Here is a 17413-nt window from a genome sequence, read left to right as displayed (position 1 = left end):
TAAATACTGGCGGCTTTTGCACGTAGCCCACAAATGCTGGACAGCTTTATTTTTACACTGCAATTTAGGTTTCTGTTCAGATGCACCTCTCTTGGATCTAAGGGCCTGATTCAGACCAGTTCACCAGGAAGCGTTCGAACGCAGACTGACGATGTTTGCATTGTGCGCATGTGTACGCATCACAGTGCGTGAGCGAACCTGTCCGAGTAATCGGGAAGTGTTCGCTCGCTACGCATAGACAGCCCGGCTGAATGAGTGATAGGAGAAGCCGTTTGTGGGTGGTGACAATGGTTGGTCGATGAGAACGGGGGAGTGGAGGTTGCGAACGCAGGCGTGCCCGAGCGTCTTAACGCAGTCTCAGAGGCGAGCATAAATTAGACGCCTAGTTATAGTACACGTCACTAGGCTGATTTTTACACTGAAGTGCTCGCAGTGCTTGCGGTAGGGTATGGTCAACCTCAAGTGCTGCGTATGCATCCGATGGTAATCGATGTTACCGATGGTTGCATACACTTCCTGGAGATGAGGTGCGCAAATAGGCATCTTAAGACAGACTGGTGGGCGTCTGCATACACAGAGTGCTCGCACGCAAAGACATAGTGGGCGTGCTAATGCCTTGCCATGTGATCGCCTGCCTTGCCGCATTTGCATACGCTGGCTGCGTGCAAACGCATCTAGCGAGCAGGTCTGAATCGAGCCCTAACCTCTCTGCACACTTTAAATCTCCCCCACCTGCAGTGCAACATGGTTTTACCAAATTGCACAGTTACTTGCTTTTTTTTTCACCGTATGGCATGGTATTATACTGTATGGTATGGCATTAAACCGTATGGTATGGTTTTTAGCCTTGACTGACCGTTTTACTTGAAAGTATCAGGGTACAGAAAAAATTAACCAGCTTCAGTTACTTTATAAGAGCCAGATTTACATATCTCTACTCACTGGAGTCTTGGAGAGAATCGCCACCAGACTCTTCATCTTGCTTTTGTGACAACTGCTGATATAATCCAAAGTTGCTTTTATTACATATGAGGGAAAATATGGGGGATTTGGAGCTGGATCCAATTCTCTAAAATGAAAAAATAAAATAAAAAATTATATATAAATATCTGCATGATTTCAGAATGTAATAATATGTGGAGCAGGCGCAGGATCTTGCCATCAATCCACCACCCACTAACAATTTAAAAAGGGAGACAAGATGCTGTGGGCATCCGCAAGTACCTGCAGGGCCGAAACTAGGATATCTGTCACCCGGTGCAAGGCAGCAATTTTGCGCCCCCCTCCCTTCCCGTACCTGGATTTTGTCCTTGCTCCTCCATAAGGCAGTGCATTACTCAGACGTCCCTGGTATAGTGACTTACATTATTCCATACACCATAATGCCCATTACACATTATGCCACACACTGTAATGCCTATTAAAAAAGTGCCACTTACATATTTGCCCGACACCATTTTATGCCCCACAGTAATGCTTCTAATTACTTTAAAATTACCTGCTCGTTGCCATGGAGTTTCATGCTTGTTGCCAGGGGTTACATGCTCATTGCCAGGGGGTTTCATGCTTGTTGTCAGGGGATTTATGCTCATTGTCAGGGGGTTTCATGCTTGCTGTCAGGGGTTCCATGCTCGTTGCCATGGGGTTCCATGCTCGTTGCCATGGGTGTTTATGCTCAGCCAGGGGGGTTTATGCTCGTTGCCAGGGGGGTTTGAAGGGAGAAGATGCAGCTCTCAGCATCCTCTCCCTGGAGCGCCAGCGTTCCCGGCACTTCCGGGAACGCTGTGTGCATTGCGCTCTGCTAACAGACACTAGAGGTCCAGTAGGACCTCTAGCATCTGTCTCTTCCTTGGCGGCGGCCATTTTTTGATGGCCGTTTTCAGCAGAGTCCATGCGGACGGCTAGTCCGCATGGAATCTGCTGAAAACGGCCATCCAAAAATGGCCGCCGCCAACAAAGAGACAGACACTAGAGGTCCAGTAAGGACCTCTAGCATTAGTCTCCTCTTCGGCGGCGGCCATTTTCAGATGGCAGAGTCTTCTTTTTCACCCCCAGGCAATCCCCTCCCGGTGCACGTGCACCTCTAGCCCCCCCCTAGTTGCGGCCCTGGTACCTGTATATTGCTTTATACAAATGATAATGAGGGCTGAGAATAAAATCATCCACAGTCCTAAAGCCTGCAACAGTGGCTTATATGGAAGCATGAATAGTAGTTACAAGTCCAGAAAAGGTTGAGGAAATGTAGAGCTAATGCTATGGGCATTTGACATGACTTGCTGCCTGTAACGCTGGCGATGGGCACTGCGGTCAGCCTTATACTTGCTAAAATGGCCAACAGCACAAGACAACATATTGTAAAAACCTGGTCATGGAGCGGGCAGCTCGACAGTTAAAATGTCGACACAATGGGGACATCGTGATGTCGAGCCCAGCATGTCGACATGTTAATAAAGCGATTTACAGCATTTGAATGGCATCAGCTAAACAACTTCAAACATGATGATTTACTATAATGTTTGACATTGCAAGCCAACACTGTTAAAATGCTGTAAATGGCATTATTAACATGCCGGGTCCGGCCTTGCCGAGTTGGACGCAATGGAGCAATGTTTTTTTGTATGCCCATGCGTCCGAGTCGCACTGCGCTATGTGTCCCAATTTTGTACGTACAAAGTAGTGTCGAAGCTGGATTATTGGCTGAGACAAGATCAGTTTAAAATTGAATCGCAGCGACACCATCTTGCGACTGGCTGCAAGACGCCATTTTGCGAAATGGCCGCCTAAGCGCCATTTTAGATAAACTCACATTTTAGTACATGTGGCGATAATACCATTAGCATCATGCGAATGCATCTGTGACCATTATCATATGTTATGGCGATTCACTAAAAGCCTATTTCATTACTTTACGTATTATAAAGGATATATTCCAGAAATGGCTTTAAAGTATTGCGTTAAGCAAGTGGCCAGGTGACAACTGGCTTGTGTAGATAAGCTTCCTGCATAGTGTTTGTTCACTACGGGTGGTCTGGCTAGAATAAATAAGCAAGCTTTCTGCAATGACACAGGAAAGGTGGAAGGGCCTGCTGACAGGACATGTAGAACTATCTGGCCCAGCATGCTAAAATGTTAGAGACAAATGCACTCATCTTCATACACACATTAAATATGTCTTTATATCAAACCCCGATTACTCACACATTTCATATTCACACATAAGGTTCCATAAGCATCAAAATAGGTTTTTGATAACTAAGGTATTATACATGATAAACAAGGTGTGTTTGGTCTTGTTCTGATGCGTACGTTTTTTACAGCATCCCGGTGTTATCGGTGGAGAGATCGCATCATGCAAACTCAAGTTACGGATCGCAGAAGTTACAAGCAACAAAATGTTTAGCTGTTGGAATGTTACAGGAGGCGTTATTAGAAAGATTCCCCTGCTGTTAGAGGCAGGGGGAGTCTATTTGAACCAGCCTGTTAAATATGCTGTAACATATGCTTCTCCTCTGGGAACCAATGACATCAGCAGGAAATTTCCCCTTTGTCCTGTTTTAGTCTGGGGGGGATAAATACATGTGCACGAATACTGATTTTTTTAGTCCATGCTGAAGGTTGTATGAACTGAGGGTCTCTAGTCTGAGGTCTATCTCTGGGTCCGGAGGCACAGCGTATGTATACTGTACTTGGGTCTATAATATTTCCTTTTACCCCTAAATTGTGTATGTATCAATTGCGTGTAACTGACTGTACTTTTACCTGAATAATACTTGTGCGTTGGAACCACAGATTCCACTCCTGTCTTTATTTGCGGTCAGACTGCGTACGCAAATTAGCGTTATTCTTAAAGGTTTATAGGAAGGATATTTAGAAGGTATAGGCAGGGGTATATAAAGGTTCTGATCCAGTTTCGTTAGTAGCAGTACAGGTTTGTATGCACAGTATCAGAAATGTAAGTAGCGTTCCTGGGTTGTGACTGTAGGGGGGGGGGTAAAAAGACCCATGGAAATGTTGCGTCCTATGTGAGTGTTGGAAGTGCGTCGCTGAAAGCGGTTGCGTACACAGACACTGAACAGCTCACATAGGAGGCCATTCACAGACAGCACAAACTGCACCTGCCACAGAGCTGGTGCAGGTTTAGATGGTGCGACTGATGGTGCATCTAAAGACTCGCCAGACGGTAATGATGCAGCGTCTATAGCAGGCCTGGCCAACCTGTGGCTCTCCAGCCTTTGTAAACCTACACATACCAGCAAGCCCTGTCACTGTTTTAGCATTCCCTAATAGCAAAACGATGGCAGGGTATGCTGGGAATTGTAGTTTCACAACAGCTGGAGAGCCACAGGTTGGCCAGGCCTGGTCTATAGACACTGTGAATTGGCGTCTCAGTCCTTGCACATTCGGAAGCATGGATTTACACTAGGGTAGGGATTTATAGCAGCATTAGCATAAAGATGCAACTGCAGCAAAAGACGAAGCCGCATCGGAGTCTAAATCAGGCCCACAGTGTCCCCATCGGGTCAACTTTTTAACGGTCACATATCCAACCCTAAAAAATCTAACTAGATATTATTTACAATATGAAATATCTTAATTCTGTCATAACATGGACAGCTTTACATACAGTACATATTTTTCAATGTTACAAGAAGCATTTATATATCGGACCACATTTTAGCAGCCCTTTAAAATCTTAAAACACCGTGTGAAGTTCCTTAGGCTAAAATTAGGTCTATTCCTAGGACGTCCCTGTGCAAGGGGGAAAGAGAAGTGATTCGGGGCTATATTTACACAGCAGAGGTTCTTGTAATGCTGGCGCTTCTCGGCGGGTTGGAACTGAACTAACATTCGGTGTAAAGGACCCCGGGCTTCACCAGCCATTTCATGGTGAAACTAATGGAGGCACAGATCTTATGATAGAACAGCATGAGTACGTTGGTTACACAATTTGTAATTTAAAGAGTAATTACTTACAATGTCTATGACAGCGCCAACTCTACATACATTCCTGATACACAGAAAAAATGAAGCAATCCCCCTGTTCCTCTTTACCTTGTGAATTGGGAAGCCGGCATCTCATCCCCGGTTTCACCACTGGAGGATTCATGTAAAGTCATCAGTAATTCCACAACAATGTCTGGCAGATTTCGCAGGAACAGATTGTCTATTTGCTACAAAGATAAATGTTGCATAGTAATACAGTGTGACATTACTAGTCACCAATCAGTCTAAAATAGGATTTTTGGTAACCCCCGATGAATCTGTTTCTCCGAGCCCATCTGGGGGACACGGGTAACCGTGGGGTGTAGAGAACGTAATGAGGAGCTGGAACCTCAATCTAAACTTGTTTGATGTTAAAACCTCCCCTCATGCCCATCAGCAAACAGGAATCAGTTTAAACTTAACAAAGCTCAAAGGATAGACTAATGCAAACACTCAAACTAGAACCACACTTAAACCTTAGAGTAAACAGAAACAGAGTGGCAACAGGGGAGCGCAGTGTCCCCAAGATGGACTCAGAGGAACGGATTTAATGATAAGTAACAAAAATCCTCTCTCTCTGCCATCCAACCTGGGAGACACTGGTGTTCCAGGAGCAGGCACAAAGGCAAACTAAGCTTGTTTGTGGGGAGCCTTTTTTCCCCTCTATAACCCATAATGCTAAGCAATTCAGTTAAATGTTGTGTGTCCAAAGAGTGGGAACCATTTCCAAAGACAGTGAGTGGCTTTCTTTACTATTAACTTTTCCATCAAGGCTTATCTTGGTTGGCATTGGCGCCATGGCTGTTGAAGACATGAACCTCCGAGCTTCTCTAATAAGGCCATAATTAATGGCAGAAATAATTTTTCTGTCATAAATTACCAAACCTTTATAAGATTATCATCTCCTGGTGTGGAAGGAAGAGGGTCCATACATATTTGCTAAACTTAGCTTCTCTGCTCTCATTCTCGCAGCACAGCTTGGACAGTGGGTTCAAACTCTACTCTCTGAAAGTACAAGTTTTTTCCCCTTTCAAATATTTTTCCATTGTAAGCTGGCCGCCATCCCTGAAATTCACACCTTTATTCGGGGTGTGCTACATGTTCAACCACCTTTTGTTCCACAGTTGTTCCTTGTTATCTCTGAATATTCTAACCTGAAAGGTTTCCTTCTTGCTGGCCATTTCTTCTAGATGAGTCTCAGAATTAGCTGCTCTTTACTGTAGGTCGCCTTTCCTTGTTTCTCTGGCATCCATTCTGGGAGACACTGAAAACCATGGGGACATTCTAAAGATGCCCCCTAAGAGATGGTACACTCAGCTATGGCTGCACTCAAAACTTTAGGCCCAAAACTGGTCTCTCTGGCTACATACAGTGCATCCGGAAAGTATTCACAGCGCTTCACTTTTTCCACATTTTATTATGTTATAGCCTTATTCCAAAATGGAATAAATTTGTGTAAAAAGTTTTTCGAGATTTTTGCAAATTTAATAAGAAAAAACAAACCTAAGAAATCACATGTACATAAGTATTCACAGCCTTTGCAATGAAGCTCAAAATTGAGCTCAGGTGCATCCTGTTTCCACTAATCATCCTTGAGTTGTTCCTACAGCTTAATTGGAGTCCACCTGTGGTAAATTCAGTTGATTGGACATGATTTTGAAAGGCATACACCTGTCTATATAAGGTCCCACACTTGACAGTTAATGTCAGAGCACAAACCAAGCATGAAGTCCAAGGAATTGTCTGTAGACCTCCGAGACAGGATTGTATCGAGGCACAAATCTGGGGAAGGGTACAGAAAAATATCTCCTGCTTTGAAGGTCCCGATGAGCACAATGGCCTCCATCATCCGTAAATGGAAGAAGTTCCATTTTGGAATAAGGCTGTACAAAACAAAATGTGGAAAAAGTGAAGCGCTGTGAATACTTTCCGGATGCACTGTAAACATTACATTTGTATAACTTAGCCTTGGTGACCTCTATGTATAACTGCTTCACAGAGACACTGACCAATCTAGTAGGATGGGCTACCAGGCAATCCCCGTCCAAAAAATGCGCAAAGCCGGAACAATCTATTGGTTAAGAAGAAAACGCAAAATAACCTTTAGTTGAAATAAAGGTCTGGTTTAGAGAACCACCCTGTCTTGATGGGAAAAAAAATTGGATTTTTGGTATTCTCCATTAATTCAGTTTCTCTTCAGCCATTGAACTCTGTAGCTCATTCAAAGTGATAGTTGCCATCTCTGTAGCTTTCAAAACAAATCTTCTTGCCCTGACACTGAATTTTGTTGGACGGCCTTGTCTAGGCAGTGCCTGGGTGGTATGATCCTGCTTCCATTTCTTCACAATTGATCCAACAGTGCTCGCTGGGTTATCCAAGCACTTAGATATTATTTTGTGGTCTTTTCCTAACTTGTGCATGGCTATAATTTTATCTTTCATTTTCCTTGGTCTGTTACGTTTTCACAGCTTTCCTTCAGGTTCGCAGTATGAACAATTTATTTGAATTTTATACATTGTATAACATTTTTTTAATGTTTCGCAGGTAGAGGTTAACTGAAAGCCAACTGATAGGGCAATATCTTTTATGTGTTAACAACAAGCTTCCGTAGCACAGGAGTTAAATACTTATGCATGCTGCATTTTTCAGATTTGATATATTTTTTTTTGTGAAATATGTGGACAAATAATAAATTACGAGTTTGAAAAATTACTTTAGAAGACTAATGGTTTTCAATAAAAAATACTGTTCGGAACAATCTGTGTAAGTAGAATTTGTAAGCAGGGCCCTCTTACCTCTATGTCTGTCTGTTATTACCCGGTTTTGTTCTATTAATGTTTCCAATTGTAAAGCGCAACGGAATATGCTGCGCTATATAAGAAACTGTTAATAAATAAATAATACAGACAAATCTGTTGACATTTTAGGGGGTTGGTTATTTTGCAAGCTACTGTATGTTATGTGCATGCAGACTACTTTGTAGTTCTGCAGAAGTAGGCACTGGAAGTGTGTTCTCTGGAGTCCAGTTGCAATGCATGTGTGTGAACTGGCAAAGCCATGTATCCAGGTCTGGCTGGCAAAACCGTAAATTAACTCTTACTACTGCTAGCCACTATAACTGGCAACTACTTCAGTGATATTTTAATTAGGGGTGTGCACCGGCCACTTTTCGTGTTTTGTGTTTTGGTTTTGGATCTGGATCTTTCTTCGTGTTTTGGATCTGGATTGGTTTTGCCAAAACCACCCTTCCGTGTTTTGGGTTCTGGGTTTTGTGTTTTGGATCTGTATTTTTTTTTTAAAAAGCATAAAAACAGCTAAAATCACAGAATTTGTTGGTTTCTCTGCTCCTATGCTATTATTAACCTCAATAACCTTAATTTCCACTCATTTCCAGTCTATTCTGAACACCTCACACCTCACAATAGTGTTTTCATGTCCAAAAGGTTGCACCGAGGTAGCTGGATGACTATGTTAAGCGACACGAGTGGGCGGCACAAACACGTGACCCATCTAGGAGTGACACTGCAGTGGCAGACAGGATGGCAGTTAGAAAAACTAGGCCCCAAACTGTACATAATGCAAAGAAAAAAAAGAAGTGCAAGATGGAATTGTCCTTGGGCCCTCCCACCCACCCTTATGTTGTATAAACAGGACATGCACACTTTAACAAATCAATCATTTCAGCGCCAGGGTCTGCCACACAACTGTGGCTGAAATGATTGGTTCGTTTGGGCCCCCACAAAACAAGCTGGCAATTAATGTGTCCCTGCACAAACTGGCTCTACGGAGGCAAGATGTCATCCTCATCCTCCTCATCCACCGATTCCTCACCCTCTTCAGTGTGTACATCCTCATCCTCACAAAGTATTAACTCGTCCCCACTTGAATCCACCACCACAGGTCCCTCTGTACCTTCTGGAGGCTGGTCTCCCTGGAAGAGCTGATAATTCATTTTGATGAACATCATCTTCTCCACATTCTGTGGAAGCAACCTCCTACGCCTTTTGCTGACAAGGTTCCCGGCTGCACTAAACACTCTTTCGGAGTACACACTGGAGGGGGGGCAACTCACGTAAAATAGAGCCAGCTTGTACAGGGGCCTCCAAATTGCCTCTTTTTCCTGCCAGTACAGGTATGGACTGTCTGACATGCCTACTTGGATGCTGTCACCGATGTAATCCTCCACCATTCTGTCAATGGTGACAGTATCATATGCAGTGACAGTAGACATGTCAGAAATTGTTGCCAGGTCCTTCAGTCCGGACCAGATGTCCAAACTTGGTCCTGCCTGCCCTGCATCACCGCCAGCGGGTTGCTTAGGATACCTAAGTTTTTTCCTGGCAGCCCCAGTTGCGGGAGAAAATGAAGAAGGAGCCGTTGACGTGTCACGTTCCGCTTCAGCTGACAGTGTGTTCACCAGCAGGTCTTTGCACCTCTGCAGGCTTGTGTCGGCCGGAAAGAGAGACACCACATAGGCTTTAAACCTAGGATCAAGCACGGTGGCCAAAATGTAGTGGTCTGATTTCAACAGATTGACCACCCTGGAATCCTGGCAAAGCGAATGAAGGGCTTCATCCACAAGTCCCACATGCCGAGCGGAATCGCTCCGTCTTAGCTCCTCCTTCACTTTCTCCAGCTGCTTCTGCAAAAGCCTGATGAGGGGAATGACCTGACTCAAGCTGGCTGTGTCTGAACTGACTTCACGTGTGGCAAGTTCGAAGGGCTGGAGAACCTTGCACAACACGGAAATCATTCTCCACTGCGCTTGAGTCAGGTGCATACCCCCTCCTTTGCCTATGTCATAGGTGGATGTATAGGCTTGTATGGCCTTTTGCTGCTCCTCCATCCTCTGAAGCATATAGAGGGTTGAGTTCCACCGCGTCACAACCTCTTGCTTCAGGTGATGGCGGGGCAGGTTCAAGAGTGTTTGCTGGCGCTCCAGTCTTCGGCACGCAGTCGCTGAATGGCGAAAGTGGCCAGAAATTTTTCGGGCCACCCAAAGCGTCTCCTGCACGCCCCTGTCGCTTTTCAGAAAATTCTGCACCACCAAGTTTATTGTGTGAGCAAAACATGGGACGTGCTGGAATTTGCCCAGATGTAATGCCCGCACAATATTGGTGGCGTTGTCAGATATCACAAATCCCCAGGAGAGTCTAAGTGGGGTAAGCCACTGGGCGATGATTTCCCTCAGTTTCTCTAAGAGGTTGTCGGCGGTGTGCCTCTTACTGAAACCGGTGATACACAGCGTAGCCTGCCTTGTAACGAGCTGGCGTTTCTGAGATGCTGCTACTGGTGACGCTGCTGCTGTTGCTGCGTAAGGTGATACATCTACCCAGTGGGCTGTCACAGTCATATAGTCCTTAGTCTGCCCTGTTCCACTTGACCACATGTCCGTGGTTAAGTGGACATTGTGTACAACGGCATTTTTCAGGACACTGAGGACACTTTTTCTGACGTTTCTGTACAGTCTCGGTATCGCCTGCCTAGTGAAGTGGAATCTAGACGGGATTTGGAACCGGGGACACACTACCTCCATCAATTGTCTAAATCCCACTGCACTAATGGCGGATACCGGACGCACGTCTAACACCAACATAGCAGTCAAGGCCTCAGTTATACGTTTTGCTTCAGGATGACTGCTGTCGTACTTCATCCTCCTCGCTAAGGACTGTTGGAGGGTCAATTGTTTAGTAAAAGTAGTGGTGTTCCTACTTCCTCTCTGGGATGATGAACGACTCCCAGCAGCAGCAACAGCAGCAGCGGCAGCAGCGGCAGCAGTAGGCGTAGCAATGCAGGATCCTCCAGAGGAATCCCGGATAGGAGAGTCAGTCATGCCAGTGACATGGCCTGCAGGACTACTTCCGATCCTGACTAAGGAGGAAATTGACGAGGAGGGAGTTGACGGTGTGGTTTGCAGGCGCTTGGATACAACAGGACAACGGGATTTAGGTGTCCCTGGACTGCTTACGGTCTTAGCCAAAGTTTCTGAACTTGACAGTAACTTTTTATGAACGCGCTGCAGGTGCCGTATAAGGGAGGATGTTCCTAGGTGGTTGACGTCCCTACCCCTACTTATTTCACCTTTACATATGGTACATATGGCAAGACAGTTGTTGTCCGGATTTGGATAGAAATATTGCCAGACCAAAGAGGTGGAATGTTTGGTCTTCTGCCCAGGCATGACCGTGATGGGCTTTTTCATCCCACGGACAACAACTGTCTCCCCCGGAGCCTGATTTAAACAAACCACATCACCATCAGAATCCTCCTCGCCAACTTCCTCCTCAGCGCCAGCTACACCAGTATCCTCATCCTGTTGTACTTCAACAGTGACATCTTCAATTTGCATATCAGCAAGTGGACTGTGGGTGCTCCTTTCAGCACTTGCAGGGGGCGTGCAAATGGTGGAAAGAGCCACCTCTTCCCGTCCAGTGCTGGGAAGGTCAGGCATCGCAACCACCACCACACTTGGACTCTCCTTGGGGATTTGTGATATCTTCTTAGAAAGCACAGTTCTTCGCTGTGCTTTTGCCAGCTTAACTCTTTTGATTTTTTTAGTGGGAGGAGGGCTTCCATCGTCATGTGAAGCTGAACCACTAGTCATGAACATACTAGGGATCGACCTTAGCCGTTCCTTGCCACTCCGTGTCGTAAATGGCATATTGGCAAGTTTACGTTTCTCTTCAGCTGATTTAAATGTCTTTTTCAAGGTCATTTTCCTGAACTTTGCCATTTGGGATTGTATGTGCCCTCTACTATGACATTGGGCATCGGCCTTGGCAGACGACGTTGATGGCATGTTATCGTCTATGTCATGACTAGTGGCAGCAGCTTCAGCACTAGGAGGAAGTGGTTCTTGATCTTTCTCTATTTTATTTTTATCGGAGAAAGTTTGGTCCTCCATTTATGTTATACCGATTTGATATATACGTGCGGCTAAACACAGAAAATAATTTTTTTTTTGGTTTGGACTGGAGTGTACTTTGTGGGTTACAGCACCCTTTAACGGTCAAGCCAGCCGGCCCTTTACTTATGACACAGGCGCACTCTTGGCACTACTTTGTTGATGCACGTGCGGCTACTGCGCACACAATTCACAAACACAGAAAATAATTTTTTTTTGGTTTGGACTGGAGTGTACTTTCGGGGGTTACAGCACCCTTAACGGTCAAGCCAGCCGGCCCTTTACTTATGACACAGGCGCACGCTTGGCACTACTTTGTTGATGCACGTGCGGCTACTGCGCACACAATTCACAAACACAGAAAATAATTTTTTTTTTGGTTTGGACTGGAGTGTACTTTCGGGGGTTACAGCACCCTTAACGGTCAAGCCAGCCAGCCCTTTACTTATGACACAGGCGCACGCTTGGCACTACTTTGTTGATGCACGTGCGGCTACTGCGCACACATTCACAAACACAGAAAATAATTTTTTTTTTGGTTTGGACTGGAGTGTACTTTCGGGGGTTACAGCACCCTTAACGGTCAAGCCAGCCGGCCCTTTACTTATGACACAGGCGCACGCTTGGCACTACTTTGTTGATGCACGTGCGGCTACTGCGCACACAATTCACAAACACAGAAAATAATTTTTTTTTGGTTTGGACTGGAGTGTACTTTCGGGGGTTACAGCACCCTTTAACGGTCAAGCCAGCCGGCCCTTTACTTATGACACAGGCGCACGCTTGGCACTACTTTGTTGATGCACGTGCGGCTACTGCGCACACAATTCACAAACACAGAAAATATATTATTTTTTTAGCACTTGGGGGGAGCACCCCTGATGGACAGAGCACCCCCTGGACAACACTACAGCACTCCTTTAGGACTGGGACACTGCACAGGACTTTGGAGTGGACACAGCCCCTATGGAGAACTGACTGCACAACACAGTCCAGCCAGCCCCTATGGACTTTGAAGTAGTGGACACAGCCCCTATTAACAACAGCAGCACAGCACAACACAGCCAGCCCCTATGGACTTTGAAGTAGTGGACAACAGCAGCACTACACTACACTACACTACACAGCCCTAACTCCCACCCTCCCTCTTCACTGTCCACAGCCGAGTGAGAAAATGGCGCCGACGCGGGTACCTTATATAGGATCCAAAACCCGCGAGACTCGGAAGGCGGGATGATGACGTTTTGCCTCGATTTCAGATCCGAGTCAGGCGGGAAAAGTCGAGCCTGACTCGGATCGGACTCGGATCGGGGGGGCTCGGGGGGGTTCGGATTTCAGAAATCCGAACCCGCTCACCCCTAATTTTAATGATAGAGACAAGAGGAGATTTCCTATCACTATTATAAGCAGCTTATAGACCTGTCAGTCTTTGATGACCATTCATTCCCCACATCATGCCACTGCCACTGCCCCTGCCACACGCAGCCTAGTCCTCACAAACTCAAGTTGACAGGCCACTGCCCACTCATCTTCTGCAACAATCCGTGCGGCTGTGACCATTCCGATGACCTGATAGGCTGCCAGTTATTCTATTGTCACCCAAGTCAAAACTGGCAACATAACCTATGAATAGAAGATGAATCATAACAAATAGGTTGCTCAGACAATAACATTTGATGAATTAAAAAGTGGGCTGTAACGTTTACTGCATAAATCTCTTCAGTAGGTTTGTGGTACCTGTTTCCCCAAGCAGTTTTCATCTTGTAGCAAATCATAGACTTTATAAGCAATTTCCCTCTTCTTTGCCATCTCCGGGTCTCCAGAACATTCAGAAACAAAGTACGGCAGGATATTAACCAGAATCCTTGGGAAACAATCAGCCAGCAACACCTTCCAGTCTTCCTCAATACACTGAGCCACGGACTTGACCTCATCAAACTCACTCCGAATGACAAGGTGTGGTACAAGCACTTTGAAGTATGATCTACAAGAATGAGATGTTTCACTTCATCATTGATATTCATTTATTTATATAGTACAAATATATTCCGCAGTCCTGAATTGTATTCAGAATATATCAATTATTTTCTCATTGGAGTTTACAAGCTATATTTTATAAAACAGGTACACGACACACACCAATTCATCTAAATTTGGGACAAAATGGTGACGGAAAATACATGCATAATGCAGAGAGGGAACACAAAGATAAACAAGGCAGCAATGCTAATCTCTGTGCCACAATCGTGCCTGTGAAGCGTTAAAACAGAATTTTTTACTTACACTAGCTGATGTGCTCGGTTTCACCTTAGATATTTACTTTCTCCATTTCCTTCATCCCATGTTAAACTATACTGTATGCTTAGTTCATTTTAGGCCTCTGGGGTAAAGGAGTGTGGTAGTATCCATTTAAATAAATTTAGGGATTTTTTTTTACTTTTTTTTTTTAATATGAATGAATTGAAGGTGGGTTATAAGACATACATGTAAACCTTTTTTTTCTCTACTCGAGGATTTCTTTGTAAATCATATCGGTGGTTCTCTCCTCAGGTGCTAGGATCACCAGGCTGCTGTGTGAGTTCACTAAGGATCAGCCCACGTCGAACTGCCCATGTGAGAAGCAGTCCTCCCTCAAGTCAATCTCTGCCACCTTCAGTGACTACCTGGGACTTGATGGTCATTTGTAACTTGAGGGGGAACTGCAGTCTCTTGAACTCAAAGGGGTACTCTGATGGTAAGAGTGGTATAAACCCCCCCCCCCCCGCCCCTGAGCACAGCTGGTGAATACTGTAGCCTCTATGACAATCCTGTGGGGGACCTTTACGTGCAGCTTGGTGCCATTGCATTACGAGGTTGAGGTATCACAGGAAACCCCCAAGTTTGAGGAGAAGCTTGTGGGCTGGGAGGACAGGAGGGTTGAGGGTGTTGAGGAACTCCAAGGGGTAGTGGACCGCATCATACATTTGTACTACCGAGGCCACAGACCTGTATTCCATTTCTGCTCCTTTGAACGACTGAAGTAGAGTGTCATTAATGATGGTAGCCGTATTGTTCTTGGGGGGGTCAGAATGGCATGCTCGCACAGCTAGTCCATGAACTTATTTTGGGATATCGGAAATATTAAGGTATATCCTGGCCGTGAGGTCTGCTAGGGTCTACACTAGTAGACCTGCAGGGTTGGTCACCTTTCCCTCAAACTCTGGATACTCTCCTTCCCCTATTTTGAGCAAGAGTTTTGGAGAATTGCCCAGTGGAGACATCGTCCCTCATGTTCTTCCAGAGAGATAGTTTCCAGATGAGGGGCCATAGATACGACTCCTTGACTTGGTCAGCTCAAATTCACCTTGGTACTACTGGCAAAGTCTGCCGGAAGTCTACAGCTAGCAGCACGGTGACACCCCCAATCACTCCATAGTTGCCCCTGATGTCTTTGAGGGTTCTGCTCAGTGCCTCAAAACCCTCCCTTGTGCGGTATGGTACACTCGTCCCAGACAATTAGCTTACAGTCCTGCAGCACTTGGGCCATGTTGCTATGTCACCCAATCACCTCGGTAGAGAAGAAACATTTTACTCCTTTTTAGCCCCTTAGAAGTCGAATTTAGAAAAATCCCTGCTTAGGTCATGAAAGAATTTACTCCCCGAATTTAATGTTTTTATGTCCAGGGGTTTGGGTTGGGCGTTGAGGAGTCAGTACATTGTTTTTACATATTAAGATTAAATCCTTTATTCTAAACCCATTGGTGGGTACAGGAACCTTGGGAATGTAGAGCCTGGAGGGTTTTTTTCACACCATGTTCCGTTGTACAGATTCAGACTCAGTCGCACTCAGATATAAGTGGCACTTATTAAATTAATTAGTACAGTCCGTGATGCGGGTTTGTCGCATCATGTTGCGACTAAGATGCAAGTAAAAGAGAAAAAAAATGCAAAATGGGTGCTACACCACACTGCGCAGCTCACTCGCACAAAGCATTTCGCGCCGCATGGCGTATCCAGGCTAGGGGTATGAGGACACATTTGTAAGTAAAAAAAAACCAAAACTATTTTCTATATTATCCTCTGGGGGACACTGGAGGCCCGGTGGCGTCCCAAAGCTGCCTTTAGGATGCAAAAACAAGCACAACTCCACTGTTGAGGCTCCATGCCAGGCCACCCAGAAGGTTCCCACCGATCTGGTAGAAATTTAGTTCATACAGAAAGGAACAGTTTTCTCCACCTCAATATACAGATGGGTCCTCATACATCTAGCCTCCTTGTGCATTAAACAACCCTTCTAGTCGCGACATGCTGTGGCGCGACTCGGTAGCGGGAAGCGTCTTTTGTGCGACTTTTTTTATGTCCAAATGCGTCTTATTCACACAATAATGTGAATAGATAGCACAAGCAGCTTCTGCTGATTAAAATGATATGCAGCATGCCTATATTATGTGTGGGTGTATCTGCATGCGAAATGCTACGTTACAGTGTCAGCAGCTGTAACACTAACATACACCCGCAGTCACACACAGTACATAGGCATGCACGAAAAGACGCTCGGCCTACAATGTCACATGGAGCTCCCACGTTGTGTGTGGCGCAACTTGTAGCGTATGGAGTATAGATGTATGTGGACACATCTGTAAGTCTGTCAAAATCACTAAAATGATCCACCTGGCAATCATTTCCTTTGGCGCGGGCCAACGTCTCAGTTTCTGAAACTCAAGAAACATAGCTGTATAGATCTTCAGAACCCTCAACGACATAAAATAATTAAGATACCCCGTTCCCCCTGAGGACTAATCTCAGCACAATGGCAGGATCCCAATGTCCTGATTTAAGTGGAATTAGGCTGAGAAGATAGTTTTCTCCAAAGACCAGCCCTATAATCATTCAAAAGGAGATATGGAGATCTATAAAGACAGAGGGGGTCATTCAGAGTCGGTCGCAAGCGCTCGCAACCGACTCTATGCTGCCCCACTGGGCATGCGCACGACGGAGCCGGCTCCGTTGTGTGCATGCGCAAGACCCGGCTATCGACGGACACTCCATCGCTAGGGGTCTCGCACCAAAGGGGGCGAGCTGTCGATGGTGAGTGACAGCTCACCCAGTTTGGGAGGCGGGCAGGGGGCGTGCCTGCCCAACGGAGGCGTTTCCGCCGGAACACTTGCCGTTTGGGGGCGGCCCCACTAACATCATTTCTGATGTCAGTGGGGAGCTTCCTGCTCTGGGGCTTACGAGTGCCCAGACCCAACCTTATGACCATCACCCATGTCGGTCGCTAGAGCTGTGGGTGTTAACCCACAGCTTAGCGATCGACAAGGAGGCGGTCGTTCAGGATGCAAGCGGCCGCCCTGATTCAGTGCAACTAACAACCGCCTCTGAATGAGGTCCAGAGACCCCAGCTCTGATATCTTCATTCAGATCCTGGAGAAAAACCTGCAAGAAACTTCAGCTCTGTGGACTAATTGTTCAAAAGGTGGTTGTTGAAAAGCCGGCATGAGTCACAAATCACACAAGTGTCATTCTCAGGGCACTGCACCTGCATCA

General features: G+C 45.7%; 1 protein-coding gene across 3 annotated transcripts in view; it reads right to left on the bottom strand.

Annotated features, from left to right (window-relative positions):
- Positions 1-17413, bottom strand: part of ATM (ATM serine/threonine kinase) — a 245664-nt gene that overhangs the window by 123752 nt on the left and 104499 nt on the right. For all 3 annotated transcript variants that reach the window (XM_088456725.1, XM_088456727.1, XM_088456726.1), the window contains exons 26-28: positions 13625-13871; positions 5053-5171; positions 943-1069 (exon numbers count right to left, since the gene is read on the bottom strand). In XM_088456725.1, coding sequence (XP_088312851.1) covers positions 943-1069; positions 5053-5171; positions 13625-13871 — 493 coding nt within the window. The remainder of the gene's footprint in view (positions 1-942; positions 1070-5052; positions 5172-13624; positions 13872-17413) is intronic.

This window comes from Taudactylus pleione, unplaced genomic scaffold (assembly GCF_031769625.1).
Source record: "Taudactylus pleione unplaced genomic scaffold, aTauple2 ptg000711l, whole genome shotgun sequence".
Lineage (NCBI taxonomy): Eukaryota > Metazoa > Chordata > Amphibia > Anura > Myobatrachidae > Taudactylus > Taudactylus pleione.
Note: the sequence above shows the minus strand (reverse complement) of the source record. Positions and strands in the feature narration are given on the sequence as shown.